The sequence below is a fragment of the Eptatretus burgeri genome, chromosome 6, assembly GCF_056783735.1.
Source record: "Eptatretus burgeri isolate ZD-2024b chromosome 6, Ebu_testis_v1, whole genome shotgun sequence".
Classification (NCBI taxonomy): Eukaryota; Metazoa; Chordata; class Myxini; order Myxiniformes; family Myxinidae; genus Eptatretus; species Eptatretus burgeri.
This window is the reverse complement of record NC_140966.1, coordinates 51,073,740-51,091,117: the sequence shown is the minus strand read 5'-3', so window position 1 is coordinate 51,091,117 and position 17,378 is coordinate 51,073,740. Positions and strand designations below refer to the sequence as shown.

Genomic DNA, 17,378 nt, shown 5'->3' with positions numbered 1-17,378 from the left:
ATTTCTACATGTTTCAAGTGATTTCCAACCCCCAAAAAAATGTTGGAGAAAAAAAAACAAATTTTGCAACTTTTTTTTCAAAAAAATTTCGATTTTATTTTTTTGGCATTTCTACATGCGCGTCGATCTAGTTTAGTTTATTCAATCGTGGTTCAGTCGAGTCTGATCCGTTTTGACCTACAATGAATAGGACATCAGGTTCACTTAAGTGACCCAGCACTATTGGCGGCGGAGGTTTTGCACTCTACCGAGTGTTCCCCCTCTAGTTTGTTTGTGTGTTTGTTTGTGTGTTTGTTACTTACGAAATCTAAAGATTTCGTAAGTATATTGATGCCTTCCGTTTGTTTGTTTGTTTGTTTGTTTGTTTGTTTGTAGGCACGATAACTCGAGAACGGAAGAAGCTGCCAATGTCAAATTACACCACGTGATTCAGGAGCGTGATGGCTAGTGCTGATTACATTTTGGTCAAAATCGGTCAAAGGTCAAGGTCACAGTGAGGTCAAACATCCAAAAAATGATAACTCGAGAACGGTAGAAGCTGCCAATATCAAATTACACCATGTGATTCAGGAGGGTGATGGCTAGAGCTGATTAGATTTTGGTCAAAATCGGTCAAAGGTCAAGGTCACAGTGAGGTCAAACATCCAAAACATTCGATTTTTTTAATGGTTTGGTACAGAATCATCATAGAAACTTCTGGTTTGCGTCGCTACCTTCTCGAGAGACAGCTTTTATTCGATAAGGTCAGAGGTCAAGTTGACGATTTCGTAAGTACCAGTCTATGACTGCTTGTTTGTTTGTTTGTTTGTTTGTAGGCACGATAACTCGAGAACGGAAGAAGCTACCAATGTCAAATTACACCGTGTGATTCAGGACGGCGATGGCTAGCGCTGATTAGATTTTGGTCAAAATCGGTCAAAGGTCAAGGTCACAGTGAGGTCAAACATAATTCCGTAAATTCATGTGGAGAAATGGAGTATTTTTGCTTCGCTCGACGTTACGAGTTCGTTTTAACTTTGATTTTAATTTTGTCTTCGGTTTTTGTGATCGCTTAGGACGCTTAAAACTCGGTTGTCGAAATTCTGGTAAAAATCGGATGTTTTGGAGACGTTTTAAGATTGTATAAAAAATATTTCACTCGACGCATCACGGGTCGTCCCGTGGTGCAGCGTGCTCGAGCAGACACGTCGTTGAGTCACATTAAGGTATAATATAATTGCGTGGAGAAATGGAGATTTTTGCTTAGGTCGACGTTACGATTTTTGATGGTTTGATACAGAATCATCGGAGAAACTTCTGGTTTGCGTCACTACCTTCTCGAGAGACAGCTTTTATTAGACAAGGTCAGAGGTCAAGTTGACGATTTCGTAAGTACCAGTCTATGACTGCTTGTTTGTTTGTTTGTAAGCACGATAACTCGAGAACGGAAGAAGCTACCAATGTCAAATTACATCACGTGATTCAGGAGGGTGATGGCAAGTGCTGGTTAGATTTTGGTCAAAATCGGTCAAAGGTCAAGGTCACAGTGAGGTCAAACATTCGATTTTTGATGGTTTTGTACAGAATCATCGTAGAAACTTCTGGTTTGCGTTGCTACCTTCTCAAGAGAGACAGCTTTTATTAGACAAGGTCAGAGGTCAAGTTGACGATTTCGTAAGTACCAGTCTATGACTGCTTGTTTGTGTGTTTGTGTGTTATTGTGTTTGTTTGTAGGCACGATAACTCGAGAACGGAAGAAGCTACCAATGTCTAATTACACCACGTGATTCAAGAGGTTGATGGCTAGTGCTGGTTAGATTTTGGTCAAAATCGGTCAAAGGTCAAGGTCACAGTGAGGTCAAACATTCGATTTTTGATGGTTTTGTACAGAATCATCGTAGAAACTTCTGGTTTGTGTTGCTACCTTCTCTAGAGACAGCTTTTATTAGACAAGGTCAGAGGTGAAGTTGACGATTTCGTAAGTACCAGTCTATGACTGCTTGTTACTTAAGAAATCTAAAGATTTCGTAAGTATATTGATGACTTCCGTTTCTGTTTGTTTGTTTGTTTGTTTGTAGGCAGGATAACTCGAGAACGGAAGAAGCTACCAATGTCAAATTACATCATGTGATTCAGGAGGGTGATGGCTTGTGCTGATTAGATTTTGGTCAAAATCGGTCAAAGGTCAAGGTCACGGTGAGGTCAAATATTCGATTTTTGATGGTTTGGTACAGATAACTCGAGAACGGAAGAAGCTTCCAATGTCAAATTACACCACGTGATTCAGGAGGCTGATGGCTCGTGCTGATTAGATTTTGGACGAAATCGGTGAAAGGTCAAGGTCACAGTGAGGTCAAATATTCGACTTTTGATGGTTTGGTACAGATAACTCGAGAACGGAAGAAGCTACCAATGTCAAATTGCACCACATGATTCAGGAGGGTGATGGCTAGCACTGATTAGATTTTGGTCAAAATCGGTCAAAGATCAAGGTCACAGTGAGGTTAAACATCTAAAACATTCGATTTTTGATGGTTTGGTGCAGAATCATCATAGAAACTTCTGGTTTGCGTCGCTACCTTCTCTCGAGACAGCTTTTATTAGACAAGGTCAGAGGTCAAGTTGACGATTTCTTAAGTACCAGTCTATGACTGCTTGTTTGTTTGTTTGTATGTTTGTTTGTTTGTAGGCACAATAACTCGAGAACGGAAGAAGCTACCAATGTCAAATTACACCACGTGGTTCAGGATGGTGATGGCTAGTGCTGATTAGATTTTGGTCGAAATCGGTCAAAGGTCAAGGTCACAGTGAGGTCAAATATTCGATTTTTTGATGGTTTGGAACAGATAACTCGAGAACGGAAGAAGCTGCCAATGTCAAATTACACCACGTGATTCAGGAGGGTGGTGGCTAGTGCTGATTATATTTTGGTCAAAATCGGTCAAATGTCAAGGTCACAGTGAGGTCAAACATCCAAAACATTCGATTTTTGATGGTTTGGTACAGAATCATCGTAGAAACTTCTGGTTTGCGTCGCTACCTTCTCGAGAGACAGCTTTTATGAGACGAGGTCAAGTTGACGATTTCGTAAGTACCAGTCTATGACTGCTTGTTTGTTTGTTTGTTTGTGAACAGTATTACAGAAAAACTCCTGGACGGATTTTGACGAAACTTGGTGGAGGGATTAGGTATGGTCCAAGGATCATGCCATTAGATTTTGGACTTGGTCCAAAGTCCAATATGGCCGCTATGGTGGCCATTTTGAAAAAAGATTTGAATTTTTTTTTTTTGCATTTCTACATGTTTTAAGTGATTTCCAACCCCCAAAAAAAAATTATTGGAGAAAAAAAAAATTAGAAAATTTTGCAACTTTTTTTCAAAAAAATTTCCATTGGATTTTTTAGGCATTTCTACATGCGCGTCGATCTAGTTTAGTTTATTCAATCGTGGTTCAGTAGAGTCTGATCCGTTTTGACCTACAATGAATGGGATATCAGGTTCACGTAAAGTGACCCAGCAGTATTGGCGGCGGAGGTTTTGCACTCTACTGAGTGCTCCCCCTCTAGTTTATTCTGTAATTACAATGCTATGTCATTGGAAGGACCTATTAAACTGCTCGTTTCACCTTTACATGGCGCGCGTTCAGAAACGTGGGAATTTTTCCTGATTCTTTGTAGTTAATTGGCCTCCTCAACCGAGGAGATCATAACTAAATACAAATCTATTCTTATTTTCACCAGCTTTCATGGCTCTTTTGCTGAGCCCACTGGGCTTAGAGCTCTTTCATATGCTTAGATATCCACGAAGCTTAGAGCTCTTTCATATGGCACCCCAATAGAAATTCCTGATTAGGCCAATGCTTGTGGGGCGCTATGATTGATCTTTTGTCCCGGGCACCACAAACCCTAACTACACCACTGACTAACCCTCTCCTGCTCGGTCGCTTGACTCCATGGCACCACAGATCCTTTAACTTCTACCGCTTTTTCTCTCTCTCGCTCAATGTTAGCAACTATGCAGTTCAGACAGAAGAAAAGTGAAGAGGAAAAAGGTAAGATAAAATGAAGGTGGATGTCAAAAAGGCAAGGAACAAGGCACAGACCATTGACACTGCACTCACATAGCCGAGAGAGAGAGAGACACACGCAGAGACACACGCAGAGACACACAGAGACACACAGACCGAGAAGCAGTGATGTGGAGAATATGGCTGGTAGAGATTGCGACAGCGAGTCGGATGATGATTCTGTTGCAAAATCAGAGCTCAAAGAAAACAGAGCCCAATCTGGAGGAAGGGTGAACACAGAATAAAATAGTACCAAGTCAGATAAGAAGCAAAAGCACGAAATGGTGAAATTACAGCCAGGAAGAAGAAGAGTAGGATCGACGATCATGATCCTTCACCAGCCTGATAAGGTGGATAAAGTATGTATCTGAATGTAGTGATGATGAAAAACAAATGTCATCTGATTGGGATGAAAGATAATCCATAAGATAATGGAGGATGACAAACTCCGAGGGTGGGCGGTGAGGGAAGACGAAGAGCAGTGCAATGAAAGGGTTGGTGACAGGAACTAATTGAGGCATGCTGGAAGATGTTGAGGATAAAATGAGTGTTTTGCTCTCTCTCATGCCTGTAAGGGTATAGTTTGAGGAATCAATGGATGAGGTTAAATTATGGTGCAGCATTAGGCGTTGCAAAAATAAATTGGGATGCCTGAGGGGGCACCAGTGCAACATTAGGAGTTATAGCTGGAAGGACTCATAATTACTTCGAGTCATGGACTGGGCTCTGACCGTTTTCGATAAAAAAGTATGGAGTGTGAGACGTTTTAGGGAACATTATGGGACCCAGATTGGTGACAAGTGATAGGAGAGACACACTGAGCATCGGGATGCAAGAGCCTGGATAGCAGGAGCCGATGAAGCCTTGGGATGCAGGAACCTGGGAGCCACTGCAAATATAGTTTGAGTTAGGAGGAATCGGGTGGAGGAGCACATAGTAGGGAGAAACTTACCATTGACTTCCCCAGCCCTCCCCTTGGCCTTGGGCACCAAGATGCCAGAAAGCACAGTATTGTGCCACCAGGAAGGGGACGCAATGTTAAATTATGTGACAAGGCTGGGTCACAATGTTGATATTCCGGAAGGCCAAGAGTGCTGTCTAGTTGTGTGGATAGCGCAGTAAGAGTAAGTTCTGTTGAGAGGTGACAAATGTCAAGTAAGGTAAAAGGCCATGAGGTAGATAAATAAATTGCTGTCTGGAGGTTACAATGTCTTGGGTCCGTTGGGGTGATTGGACAATGTCAGAGGTTGGAGTAGTTGCTACAATGGGGATAGCGTTAATGATAGACACATGGTGAGGCTTGAGATTGAATGGGACACTCCTGGTTTGCACCATTGGTCAGGTCAGGTATGAGAGCATGCGCCTGAGCAGCATGTCGTTGCGTCCACTTTCCGCCGGTACTCCAGGGGTCTCCGTCTGGCCATCCTCTAGGCAGGTGCCTGGCCCATCCCTATCTCCTTGAGATGCTGATCAACCTGCGGCAACCATGAGGCATGTTGTCAGCCCATTGGCCTCCTCCACTCATGAGGCTCCCTCACGGAGAATCTGGTGAGCAGGATCAGTGTCAGGGAAACAAACCACATGTCCATAAAGCAGCAGCTGACGCTCACGGACTATGCAGGTAACAAATCTCATTTGAGTCTCTCTCTCTCTCTCTCTCTCTCTCTCTCTCTCTCTCTCTCTCTCTCTCTCTCTCTCTCTCTCTCTCTCTCTCTCTCTCTCTCTCTCTCTCTCTCTCTCTCTCTCACAGCAACCGCTCGTTAAACACAAAGTCCGACCAGAGATAGCCAAGGATTCTTCGAAGAGACCTGGTACCAAAGGAATTAAGTCGCCTTCTCAGATCCCTGGTCAGAGTCCAAGTCTCACATCTGTAGAGCAAGACTAGGAGCACCAAAGACTGAAGACTTGGACTTTCGTCCTCCTGCACAGGTACCGGCAACTCCACACCCCAAGATCTAGTGAATCCATGATTCCCCAGGCCTGACCCAGACGTCTGTTAACCTCTGGCTCACAGCCAGCGGAGACATGGACATCACTGCCATGATAAGTGAATCTCTCCGTGACCTCAACATCCTCACGACAAACAGGCACAGACAAGATGGCAGCATCCATGATGTCATTAAAAGCCTGGATCTTAGTTTTGACCCAGGAAACCCGTAATCCCAGCGGCTCCGACTCCTCATTCAGCACCTCAAGGGCCCCCAAAAGGATACCTTGGGTCTTCGCAAAGAGACTGGCCTGACTTGACAAAAAAAACCATTGGGGGTGGTGGGGGGAGTGTATCTAAATAGCCCAAATTGGACACACCATTGGGGGTGTGTCTAAATTGGTTTGATGGTAGTTTTTTGATGCCCCAAGGTGATGCTGCTTCCCACCTTGCTGCCAATGCAATGGGGAAGGGTTTTTGCACCTTGTCGTCCCTCCCCCACCCCTTCTCCCTCAGGTCCGCGAAACACCATGTTTGTCTCGTCATCATCTTCACCATGAGCATTGTAGCCACACGGCCACCACAAACGAGCTTCAAGCATCAGAAAGAAGCAGCCAACATGTTGGCGATCTTACCTATCATTACACCATTATGCCTTTTCCTCTTTGGCAGAGTATTATCGAAAAACAGAGATTGAAGGCCACTGGCCCTTAATTTTGGTCGCTGTTGCAATTGTTGTCATTGCTTTGGATTTCTATTTGTCTCAGAGTGTTGCATTAGCTTAAAAAAAAAAATTCAGATTTCCCCAAGCCTGTTTTTTTTATTATTATTATTTTTTTTAATCTGTTCCTCCTCTCCCCCTCATCGCCTACACCCAATCCTGTTTTGTTTATCTCCACGCACATTACATTCTATCTATAAAAGACAAAATCAATTGTTGTATTTCAACTTGTTTGTGCCTTATAAATAATACTTTATCACTCATCTATTCACACAGGTTGATAGATTTTTCCTTAAAGGTGTATGTTTGAGTAAGATTATGAGAGCATGTGTATCTGCATGTTTGTCTAGTTTGATACAATTGTTGTTTTGGAGTACGGTGAAGGCTGAAAGAATTATAAATGATCTATACCTCTCTGTCTTTTCTTACCCTTTCAGTTTGTTCTCAGTTCTTTCGTGGAGTGTACCTCATGTTTGGATTTTATGACAAGCGCTCTGTCAGTGCTCTGGCTTCATTCTGTGAAGCACTTCATATCAGCTTTGTCACTCCAAGCTTTCCCAACGATGAACCCAGTCGTTTCCTGCTGCAGATGCGTCCTCCCCTTCCTCCAGCACTGCTTGCAACTATCCAGCACTTTGGCTGGACCAAGTTTGCTTATTTGTATGACACGGAACGTGGTGAGATCCACTATTTATTAGTTATCTTGTCACCCACCAAAGTACCTAATTTGCAAAATTATCCCTCTCCTGTTTCTTCATGTCTCTATGAAAAGTCCTGTGTTGGCTTAAAGATTATGGTGGCTGGCTTAAGATCCTTGGGTCTTGAATTCAAGCCCCAGTCTACCCTTTGAATCAACACTAGATGGGTCGACTCAGCCTGTTATCCTTCTGAGGTCGGCAAAATGAGTACCAGCTATCTCGTAACAGGGGCATTGCATCAGTGGCACAGCTGTGCCCCCAGAAAATGATGCAGCCAAGCAGCAACAGGATGCATACACATAAATAAATAAATCTCTCTGTTAAGTTTACTCAAGATAGGCATGCATTGATGCCATTCCTGCATGTGATACTGAGATGATTGAACTTTAGGAATCTGGTACTGCTCCAAAGATATGCCTCAACATTACTTTAACTGTTTGATTGGATTATCCCATGAAAACTTTTTTGGATATATTCCATCCCAAAATTGGCCCTGACAAAAGAATGCTATATTCCATGAGTTAATCACTTGTAACTTGTCAAATACAGTTCAGCAGAATGCTGTTCTTTGTCACACCTGTTTCTCACAATATCCACCAATGATTTTGAGTATATTTGACACACCCTCGAGTAAAATGTAAATAAAAGCCACCTTATTCTGATGATTTGGGGTTTTTTGTAGATGTCGTCAAAGCTCCTGGAAGAGTACAGGGGTCGTTACTTTCTCAGAATTTAAAAAGCAGGAAATGTTCATGCATTTCAAGAGGAAAGAGTGGTAAGGTCACATCAGGGGAGAGTAAGGGAATGCATGGAGGAAAAAAAGAGGGAGGGACTGTCAAAAATCCTTCATTTTGTGCATGCTATGCAAATGACACAAACCATCTAGTTAAAAAAATAATTGAGGAAATAGGATTTACCTCTATCCATAATCTAATTTTTCAATTCTAATGAGCAGAACACTTCGAAACTGTCAGTGCCCTAATTGATTTGAAGATTAAGCATTTTCTATAATGAGAAAACATATAACGAAAGAAATGAATCGTAATAACTGCTGTTGTATGGAGAAAAACACAATATTCATGTTTGGAGTGGCCACTGTGTGCATCTCTCCATAATCTGTATGGATGACAGCATGACTTGCATCATAAAAAGCGTAACCTCTTGGCCTGCTCTTTTCAGGTGTTGGCATGCTGCAAGCAGTCACGGAGGCATGCGCTCGACGTGGCTGGCTCGTGACTGCACTCAGTACTGATCAGGCGAATGAGGAGAGCCTGCAGTTTATTTTTGAGGAATTGGAGAGACGAAAAGAGCGCAGAATTGTACTGGATTGTGAGCCTGAGAAGTTGTATCACCTTCTCAACATGGTATTGGGTACAATTCTGTGTTGTGCTTTGCTTAGCTACTGTATGCCAATGTATGTGACTACAGTTCTAGTAATTGCATCCGACAAGCAATTTACACTTTGTGTTAGGTTAGCAAAAGGTGTTTGTGAGGCTGGTATAGCACTGTTTTTTGATCTTCATTAAACTTCACTTTTTTATTATGTGATCCTTTTGTAGATCATGCGATTGGGAAAACATGTCACTGGATATCATTACATCATTGCAAACTTGGTAAGACATTTGATACAGAGTTGAAATGAAGATAACAACTCGATGCAGATATTGATTGAGGCAAATGTGATGTGGAATATTTATGGATAAGTAGTAGATATAAGCTTGATATGAGGTTTTTGAAAAATATACAGATATGGAGTTCAGGGAGGTCATATTAATTGTTACAAAGGGAATGGATAATATGAATATGGATGGTTTGTAAGATATAGAAGTTTAAAAGGCATCTCTGCTTCTCTGATATTCTCTAGGGCTTCACCGACATTCCATTGGAGAAGTTTTCTTTTGGTGGAGCAAACCTCACAGGTTTTAGCATCATACAACCACATAGCTTGGTTGCTGCAGAGTTCCTGCCTCGTTGGGCAAAGCTGGACCCACGGGAATACCCTGGCACTGATTCTGGTAACTTGAAGGTAGGAGACGAGACATTAATCCTCATACACAAAATAATTCGTGTTTGGCCCATCATGCCTGTTATGTCCTTTCCTTGGCACTACCATAAATTTTTTATTTGGGCCACAAAATAAAATAAAAAACATTTCCTTTTCAATGCATTCAAAATCTTGTTTTCCTTATTTTATGGCTGTGGGATGGTGATCGTTTATTTCTAATGATTGTTTTAATCCTATGCACTACAATCTACATTTTAGTTTTTACCGTCACCTGCACCAACAAAAACCTACTTGCAAATTTTTAAAATTATGATTGTCCAGATTTAAACAATTTAGTTAATTAACTTATCTCTGCACTATTGCCTAATTAGAACATCCAAATTTCAATGCATCCCGTCATTGTCTTATGCAAGTTACGAAAACGATTGACTCAGCGCTGATGTCTGTGATACGTACTCCACTGGGGACTTGCACATTTTTCTTTCTATCCACTCTGCTATTTTTAATCCATTTAGCCAGCATAGCACTCATTACACAAGTGATTATCTTAGTTATGACAGAAATGCTCTGGACTATAGTTTGGAAAATCAGTTGTATAGTATTGTCATCTTCAACTGAATGTTAGTTCATCATAAGTTACAAAAATACTTTCATGGAAGCCATCTATTTATTACACAAAGGGATGGGATGGGGGGTATAATTGGGGAATTATTTTTGTAAATTCAGTTATATCTATTCAAATAAGTGTGTGTGTGTGTGTGTGTGTGTGTGTGTGTGTGTGTGTGTGTGTGTGTGTGTGTGTGTGTGTGTGTGTGTGTGTGTGTGTGTGTGTGTGTGTGTGTGTTAGTAAGTAAGTGTGTCTCCTCCATAACTCCAAAACCATGAAACCTAGCAGCCTGAAACTTTGCATGCATACTAAGTAAAACTCCAAGAAAGTACTTGACTGAAAATGGGGTGTTTGAGTTAATTAAAACACACACTCCTTTTCAAAATAATTAACGGCCTTATTTAATAATATCATTTATCAGGTGCATCCTCGATCACCACTCTCAATCGGGTCTTGAGGCATATCCAAGGTAACCTCGCTGGGGTCTGAAGCTGCCATGTTTTTTGGTCTGCTCAACCATGCCTTGACTTGGAACAGGCCGCAATGATTTCGTAATGATAGTTCCCCCCCACTTTCCTCACTCGCATTATCGAATCCCTCTTCATCATATCTATGAATAGCTTGGTACATTGCAGTGTTTATAAACGCCCAGAGACAGCAGTGTTTGTGGCTTTATTTCATTTTCGCACATGCGATAACCTCGAGAATCTCTTAAACGAAGCAGAATTACAAAATTAAATTCCAGAATCGAACTTGGAAGCAGTTCTGACTCCTAACAAAGTGTTCATTTGTCCAATTCGGACATATTTGACATTTTGGGCGTCTCCAGGAGGTGTATGTTTCATATGATGGCTCGCTGATTGCTAATCGCGTGCCAAGTGGGCTGTTTTTTATCAAGCGTTTCTTTGGAGTGCTTGAGCCACTTGGTGAGTGCTCCACAATATTGGCACCGCCACTGAATACTGTATATCGATCGACTTAAACAAAGTTCAGGGCAAATGACCTGTGTTGGCCACGTGTTGGTCTGCGGTCCAACAGGTGATGGCTGGCTCGCTGAAAATGTGAAATCTTATTTTCCACGACCCTTCCCCTTTTTGTTCTTCCATTATACGACCTGTCACTTCGGTATAGATAAATACAAACAAAATTAAATGTTACGTTTTTAAAAGTTTCTTCAACTGTTTCGTTGATTGCTTAGTGAAGCCTCTTGGCATGCCTTCTTCAATTTTCAATTGCAATACCATGGTTCTATACCAGAGGTAGGAATACAAAGTAAATTATATGATCACAATGAGTAAAAAATGGTTTCAATCATGAATCAGCACATCACGACAGGAAAGCTGAGAGGTACGCATGCTCGCTCTGTGCAGCCTGGATTTGAATTCTGACCCACCAATAAACTGTCATCCCGGTGTTTCACAGTCAGGATGATTCATCAATGTGCGTGCCATCTCTCGGAAGGATGATAAACTGGGTGTTACATCTGCTGGAATCCCTCACCCCTCTCCCTCCCCACCGCTCTTCCTCTTTACCCCCTCCCCTCTCTCACCCTGATCCCATCACTCTCTCTCCCACCCCTCTCCCTTTTTGTGACTCCGACCCCTCCCCACCTCCCCCCTTCATTCTCTCTCCCACCCTCCCCCTGGTCCCCAACCCTTCCCCCCTCTATTGAGGGGGCTAACATGTATGAAGCAGATTAGGATTGAGCTGACTGGTGGGGTGCAAAGGTCACTGCATGTACGAGCATACATGCAGGTAGACCTTTGCCAGGAAGATAGCGTGGGTTTTAAATGTGCCTGCCCCAGGTCTCAAAGTGTGTGTGTGTGTGTGCACACGTACGCATGCCTTTGATTGATATCTACATATGCGGGTTTCAGAATGTGAAATGGAGTCGTCCCAGGGTGGGCTCAAAGTATCCACCTTCATTTGAGTTAGGGGTCACGATTCATGGACCAAGCTGTGAAGTTTTCTGTTGTCAAAGTTTTGTGCCGAGGGCTCTCTTCAGGATCGTTACTGAACCCCGAACAGCTTGAAACTGTAGTTCATTTGTAGTGATATTCCCAGGGATGGTTTTTAATTTTTCTTTGAAGTTGTTCATCATTCCCATAGCTCCAACTATCACTGGTACTACTTTGGCATTTTTCAACTTCCAGGATTTTTTTCACTTCATTGTTGAGGTTTTGGCATTTGGTCATTTTCTTGATTTCTCTATTGTTTAGTCCAAAATGTCTGGTATTAACACCTCAATTAGCAATGTCTTCTTCTCTTTTTTTTTTTTGGACCAAAGTATGATATCAGGTTACAATGCTTTTTTTCGATGTTCACGTTTGATGGGATCATTGCGTCTTACATGAGCTTTTCAGTCTTCCGTGTTTTCTTCCATGGTTTTCCATGTTTTCAGTGATTGCTTTTGGTTCATGTTCCCACAAATTTTCTGGAGCTGGGATATCAAAGTTTTTGTAGATGTGCCAGCGGATTGCTTTATAAACGCTGTTGTGTCATTTGTACAGCTGTTCTGACATGAGTTTTTTGTGTTCAGTCATTAAGTATAACATATCATTCTCTTTGCTAACGCCACCTCCATCCCTCACCTTTTCTGTATATTTTTTTCTTCCTCTCCCCCTACCATCAATCTTTCACTCTCTCTTTCTTTCTCTTGCTGACCTGGAGGCTGCTTGTCTTGCACGTTGATCCTCAATCCGAGCCTGTGTCTGTTGTTGAGTCTTAAGTGACTTATAAACTGCCATTCTCTTTGCATCGAATTTGTTTCTGCTCATCAGGGGTCTTTTTGGTCACATATGGCAGTATTTATCATGCAGTAAGGAAGGTTAAGATATTTCTTAACAGAAGTGTTACCCTGATGATTCCAGAAGTGCTTTGGTGGGCCTCTTACCGTGCAGATCTTCATGACACAATGGATTAAAGTTAAAAAAGCAACAGACAAATCATACAGAGACAGGGAGGAGATGTAGGGGAGAAACGTAACAAGGGAATACACGGTTTCTGCTAATTAACTTGCATAAATAATATGACCTCAACATATTGTTGCAAATTCGCACCGGAAGGCGTGTGATCGGCCGCTCAACTCGAATGGCGGCCGCCTCGCCCACCGGACGGACAATTCTGTCGTGACCCTCCGGGAACTATCGCCCGGAGTCAGTCACAGGGTGGGCCTTTCGACCTCACCACGATCGTGCCAATCGACCACCTGTGTAGGATAGGGTTGTTCGCCAAACTCGACCTACCTAAGTACCCACGCGGATGGTAAACTGGGCGATCGTACCTCGCCGCAGGTCGACTCCGGACACGGACCGCTTAAGTGGTCCGTTCCGTGCTATTGGGATAACCGAGCGGTGTTATCGTCAGCCTCGACGGTTCCGATTAATTATCGGGCGTATTAAGCCCACTACGAACCCTTTACGTGAAGCAAGATGGAGATTCAAATGAAGGAAAGGACGCAGCAAAACGGGGAACAATTCAACATAATGCACTTTATTTACACGACACACGGAGAGCACACATACACAGCCAAACAGTCAGAATGCGCATACATCAATTTAAAACAAAAACAACAATGCAGAGCTACGACCGAATACGCGAACACACGGCAACACTTATACAGTTTTACTTCACAAGACATGGCACCACAAGATCCATACAAAAACCCCGAAAAGAAAAAGGTGACTTCCCTTTTGGGCCGTCGAGTGCCGCTCCGACGTCCGTCGACGTGGTCCCGCCTGGCCGCGACTCCGTGCCCTAGCGTGGTAGGCGAGGCCTCTCCGACGTGCCTCGCGCCGGCACGTGTTGGCCGCTCGACGCCGCGGACGGAGTTTTCGGCGCTATCCCAGCGCGGATAGAAGAGGGGGGGGGGAAACGTGGATGCCCGAGGTCGGGAGGGGGGAATAGCGGACGCTCCTTCCCCCCAGCGGGGTCATGGAACCGCACCACAGCAGACCAGGCCAGCGGCCACCAGCAAGAGAAGAGGACAAGCGAGCCGGAAGACAGGAAGAGGGCAAGAGCAACCACAAAACCGCTCCGCCCGTGTCCGACTTTTTATATCCCGGAGCTCCGCCCTATTGCTCCGCCCCATTCTTTGCTCCACCCCCCCTTCGAGGCGCTTCGAGAAATGTCTCGAAGAGGGGCGTTCCTCCTCCCTGGCCGCGTCACACCGCGCATCCACCAATCGGGCGCCAGCTGCCCCACCCCGCTTCTCCTCCCTCACACCAAGTGCAGAGAAGAATGGCACGAAAAACAGGCGGGAAAAGCCCACCAAGCGTCCTCGTTGGTTTTTGTTTGAATAAAAGATAGAAACAGAAAAACGACTGACTCAAAGCGTTGCAGCCCGAATGAATCACATTAATTCCCTCTAAACAACGGGTTTGGGGCTAACTACACATGTACTTAAGAGATACCTCACCTACGGGACCTGGATGGTGGTTTGCGAATTTCCACAGCCATAACAATATGATCTCCACAATTCATATTACTCAATCACGACGGTGTGCAAGCACCATACTCGCTTGAGGCCTGAACATGGAGGTGTTATAATAAACCTGTGTAAAGAAATCCTTTTAATAACAGATGCACATGTAAACTCTGTAATAATTAAATTTGTATTGTTGATAACAAGTCACTACAACCTTAACATAGATCTTCACAATTCATATTCTTCGATTGCGGCAGTGTGTAAGAAACATACTTGCTCGAGGCCTGAACATGGAGGTGTTGTAATAAACCTGTGTAAAGCAATCTTTTTTATAAGCTTGTCCGCCATCACCATTCCTGTAAACCGAGCTCGGAGAACTCAGATGTGCCTATGTGTTTTCACATGAAAACTCTGTGTAAAGGCTCTAATCCACTAGTTCTACATTATTAACTTGCTGTCCCTGTCTTTTTCATTATTGCATGTATTTACATTCTCTGTTAAAGGTCCACAGTAGTGGGAATAAAGGAAAATGTTGAAAGAAAGTTTGTAAACTATTAATTAAATGATTGGTTTATTCGAATCCAATAACCCAGTAATTCCCTGTGAAATGGTCAACGTAAAATTATATCCACCACTATGTGATGTAGCACTCAATTTGAGGCATCAATTATGAGATAATTCATTGATATTTCCTCCTTCATTGAAGTCGTATTATATTGTTGGTTGAACTGTATTTCTATTCCTCTTTCATGTGGGCTTGTATTTATTGTATACTAGACAACCCGTGAACCCGTTGGGTTCCTGTTGTGACAGCGGTTGATGGAAAAAAAAAACAAAAACGAAATTTTAATATTATTTAGTGGTCAAACTTTGACTTGAAGAAAATTTGAGCATTTACCTCAGGAGTCATCGTTCGGCAAACCGGTTTCTCGAGGTATATCAACACATTCTCCATGGTTTGTCCTTGCGCTTTATGGATCATCATACCACAACTTGACTGATTTGGGAATTTAATTTTTATTATTTTTTTCGTTGCCCGATTTAAACGAAACTTCATACTGCACACCGCAGGCGAATGATGAGTAAGGCGGCCCTAAAATTTTGGCGCTATCGTGTACTGTTTTGGCTGTATTTTGAGAACATACTTACATACATATAATTATATTGTTACGAATTTCGGCCCGCCCGGCGTGCAATCGGCCAGGTAACTCAAATCGCGACCGCGTCACCCACCGGAACGGACAATTCAGTCATGACCCTCCGTGGAACTACCGCCAGGAGCTAGTCACAGGTGGGTCTTTCGACCACACCACAATCGTGCCAATCGGCCACCCGTGCAGGATATGGTTGTTCGCCAAACTCGACCTACCTAAGTACCTGCGCGGGTAGTTAACCGGGCGATCGTACCTCGCCGCTGGCCGGCCGAGGACACGAACCGCTTAAGCGGTCCGTTCCGTGCTTCAGTGATAACCGAGCGGTGTTATCGCCGGCCCCGACGGACGTGATTATTTACCGGGTGCTTACACCCTTCTACCAATTCCTTCTGTGATGCAAGATGGAACTTTCAAACAAAGGAAAGGACGCAACGAAACGGGGAACAGTTCGACAAGCACATTTATTGCACACTCAGACAAGACAAGCACGTATTTACAGCCATACAATAATTCAGGCACGTATACAGTGAAAGCAAGAACACAACGCAGAGTTACAACCGAATAAAAAGGGCAATTATTTTCAGCACACTTGTACAGGTTTACTTACAAGACTGGCGCCACACATACATTTACACAAAAAGCAAAGAAAACAAAACCCACCCTCATAGGCAAGGAGGCAGACAGGTCCGTGGGCCAAATGCGCGTGGAACCTGGATGAGCGGCCAGGTCCACGAGACCGAAGTGGTCTTACCCGCGCCCTCGTGGCGCGATGGCGGGCAAGCCACAATGTCAGCGTAACGCGCCTGACTCCATGCCCCTGGCGTGGCCGGGGAGCTCCCTCCAGCGTGCTCCGCGCAAGCACGTGTTTCTCGGTCGGCACCACGGTTGGGGTGGGGAATGGACGGGGTTACCAGCGCTATCTCAGCGCGGATGGGGGGAATTGTTGATGCCCGGGATGTGGAAGGTTCTTGTTGCTCGGAATGGGGAGAGGGGAATGGCTGACACTGGGTCCCCCCTAACGGGGCCTCGGGACCGCACTGACTCCGGCGAACTCTCGCTCCCGAGCCCTCCTCCGCGTCCCTGCTCCACTCCGCAACTTGCCCCTCGACCTCCACTCCGAGCTCCGTCCCCCGTTCGTCGATCAGGCCCCATCTGCACTGCCTGCTTCGAGCTTCTTCCTTTCCACCATCCGTCCCCGTATATCCTCCACTGCCGACTTCTCCGACTCCACCTCGAGCCTCACCGCATTTGCTCTTATATAGCCCGGAGGTGGAGCGCACATGCAAATACGCGGATAAAATCACGTTTGGAGGCGAGGCTACGCCGCCCGATGTTCAACCATTGGATGGACGGAAAGGGGGCGTGAACCTCTCCTGATCCGTTTCTCTCTCCAAAAAGGGATCCATATGCTTCGCGTTTGGAGGCGGGGCCACATCGCCCGACGCTCAGCCATTGCACGGACGGAAAGGGGGCGTGAACCTCTCCTGATCCATTTTTCCTCTCCCGAAAGAATCCATGTGCACTCGTGGCCCGACGCCTTTGGTAACAATCACCGAACAGGCTTTGGACAGCATGATGTTCGGTGTTGACAGGTGGTGTGGTTGATGGTTGTGGAGGGAGAAAGGCGAAGGTGGTGGGGGGGTTTGCTGTAGTGGTTTGGTTGTTCGCGGGCATCGTTTGAGAATGGGTATGAGGCGATGTTTGCAGGGTGGGGTTGTGGAGGTGAAGGTAGTGGCGGTTTGGTGTAGTTGTTCGGGGGCGTTGTTGGTCGTGGCGATTTGGTTGTTGGGGGATG

General features: G+C 44.3%; 1 protein-coding gene across 3 annotated transcripts in view; it reads left to right on the top strand.

Moving 5' to 3' along the window:
- LOC147024758 (glutamate receptor 4-like) overlaps positions 1-17,378 on the top strand; it is a 584,244-nt gene that overhangs the window by 150,168 nt on the left and 416,698 nt on the right. For all 3 annotated transcript variants that reach the window (XR_015059188.1, XM_085885009.1, XM_085885010.1), the window contains exons 3-6: positions 7,131-7,370; positions 8,571-8,755; positions 8,951-9,004; positions 9,256-9,417. Coding sequence is in view for 2 of the 3 variants with exons in the window: in XM_085885009.1 (XP_085741135.1) it covers positions 7,131-7,370; positions 8,571-8,755; positions 8,951-9,004; positions 9,256-9,417 (641 nt within the window). In the remaining variant the exon portion in view is untranslated. The remainder of the gene's footprint in view (positions 1-7,130; positions 7,371-8,570; positions 8,756-8,950; positions 9,005-9,255; positions 9,418-17,378) is intronic.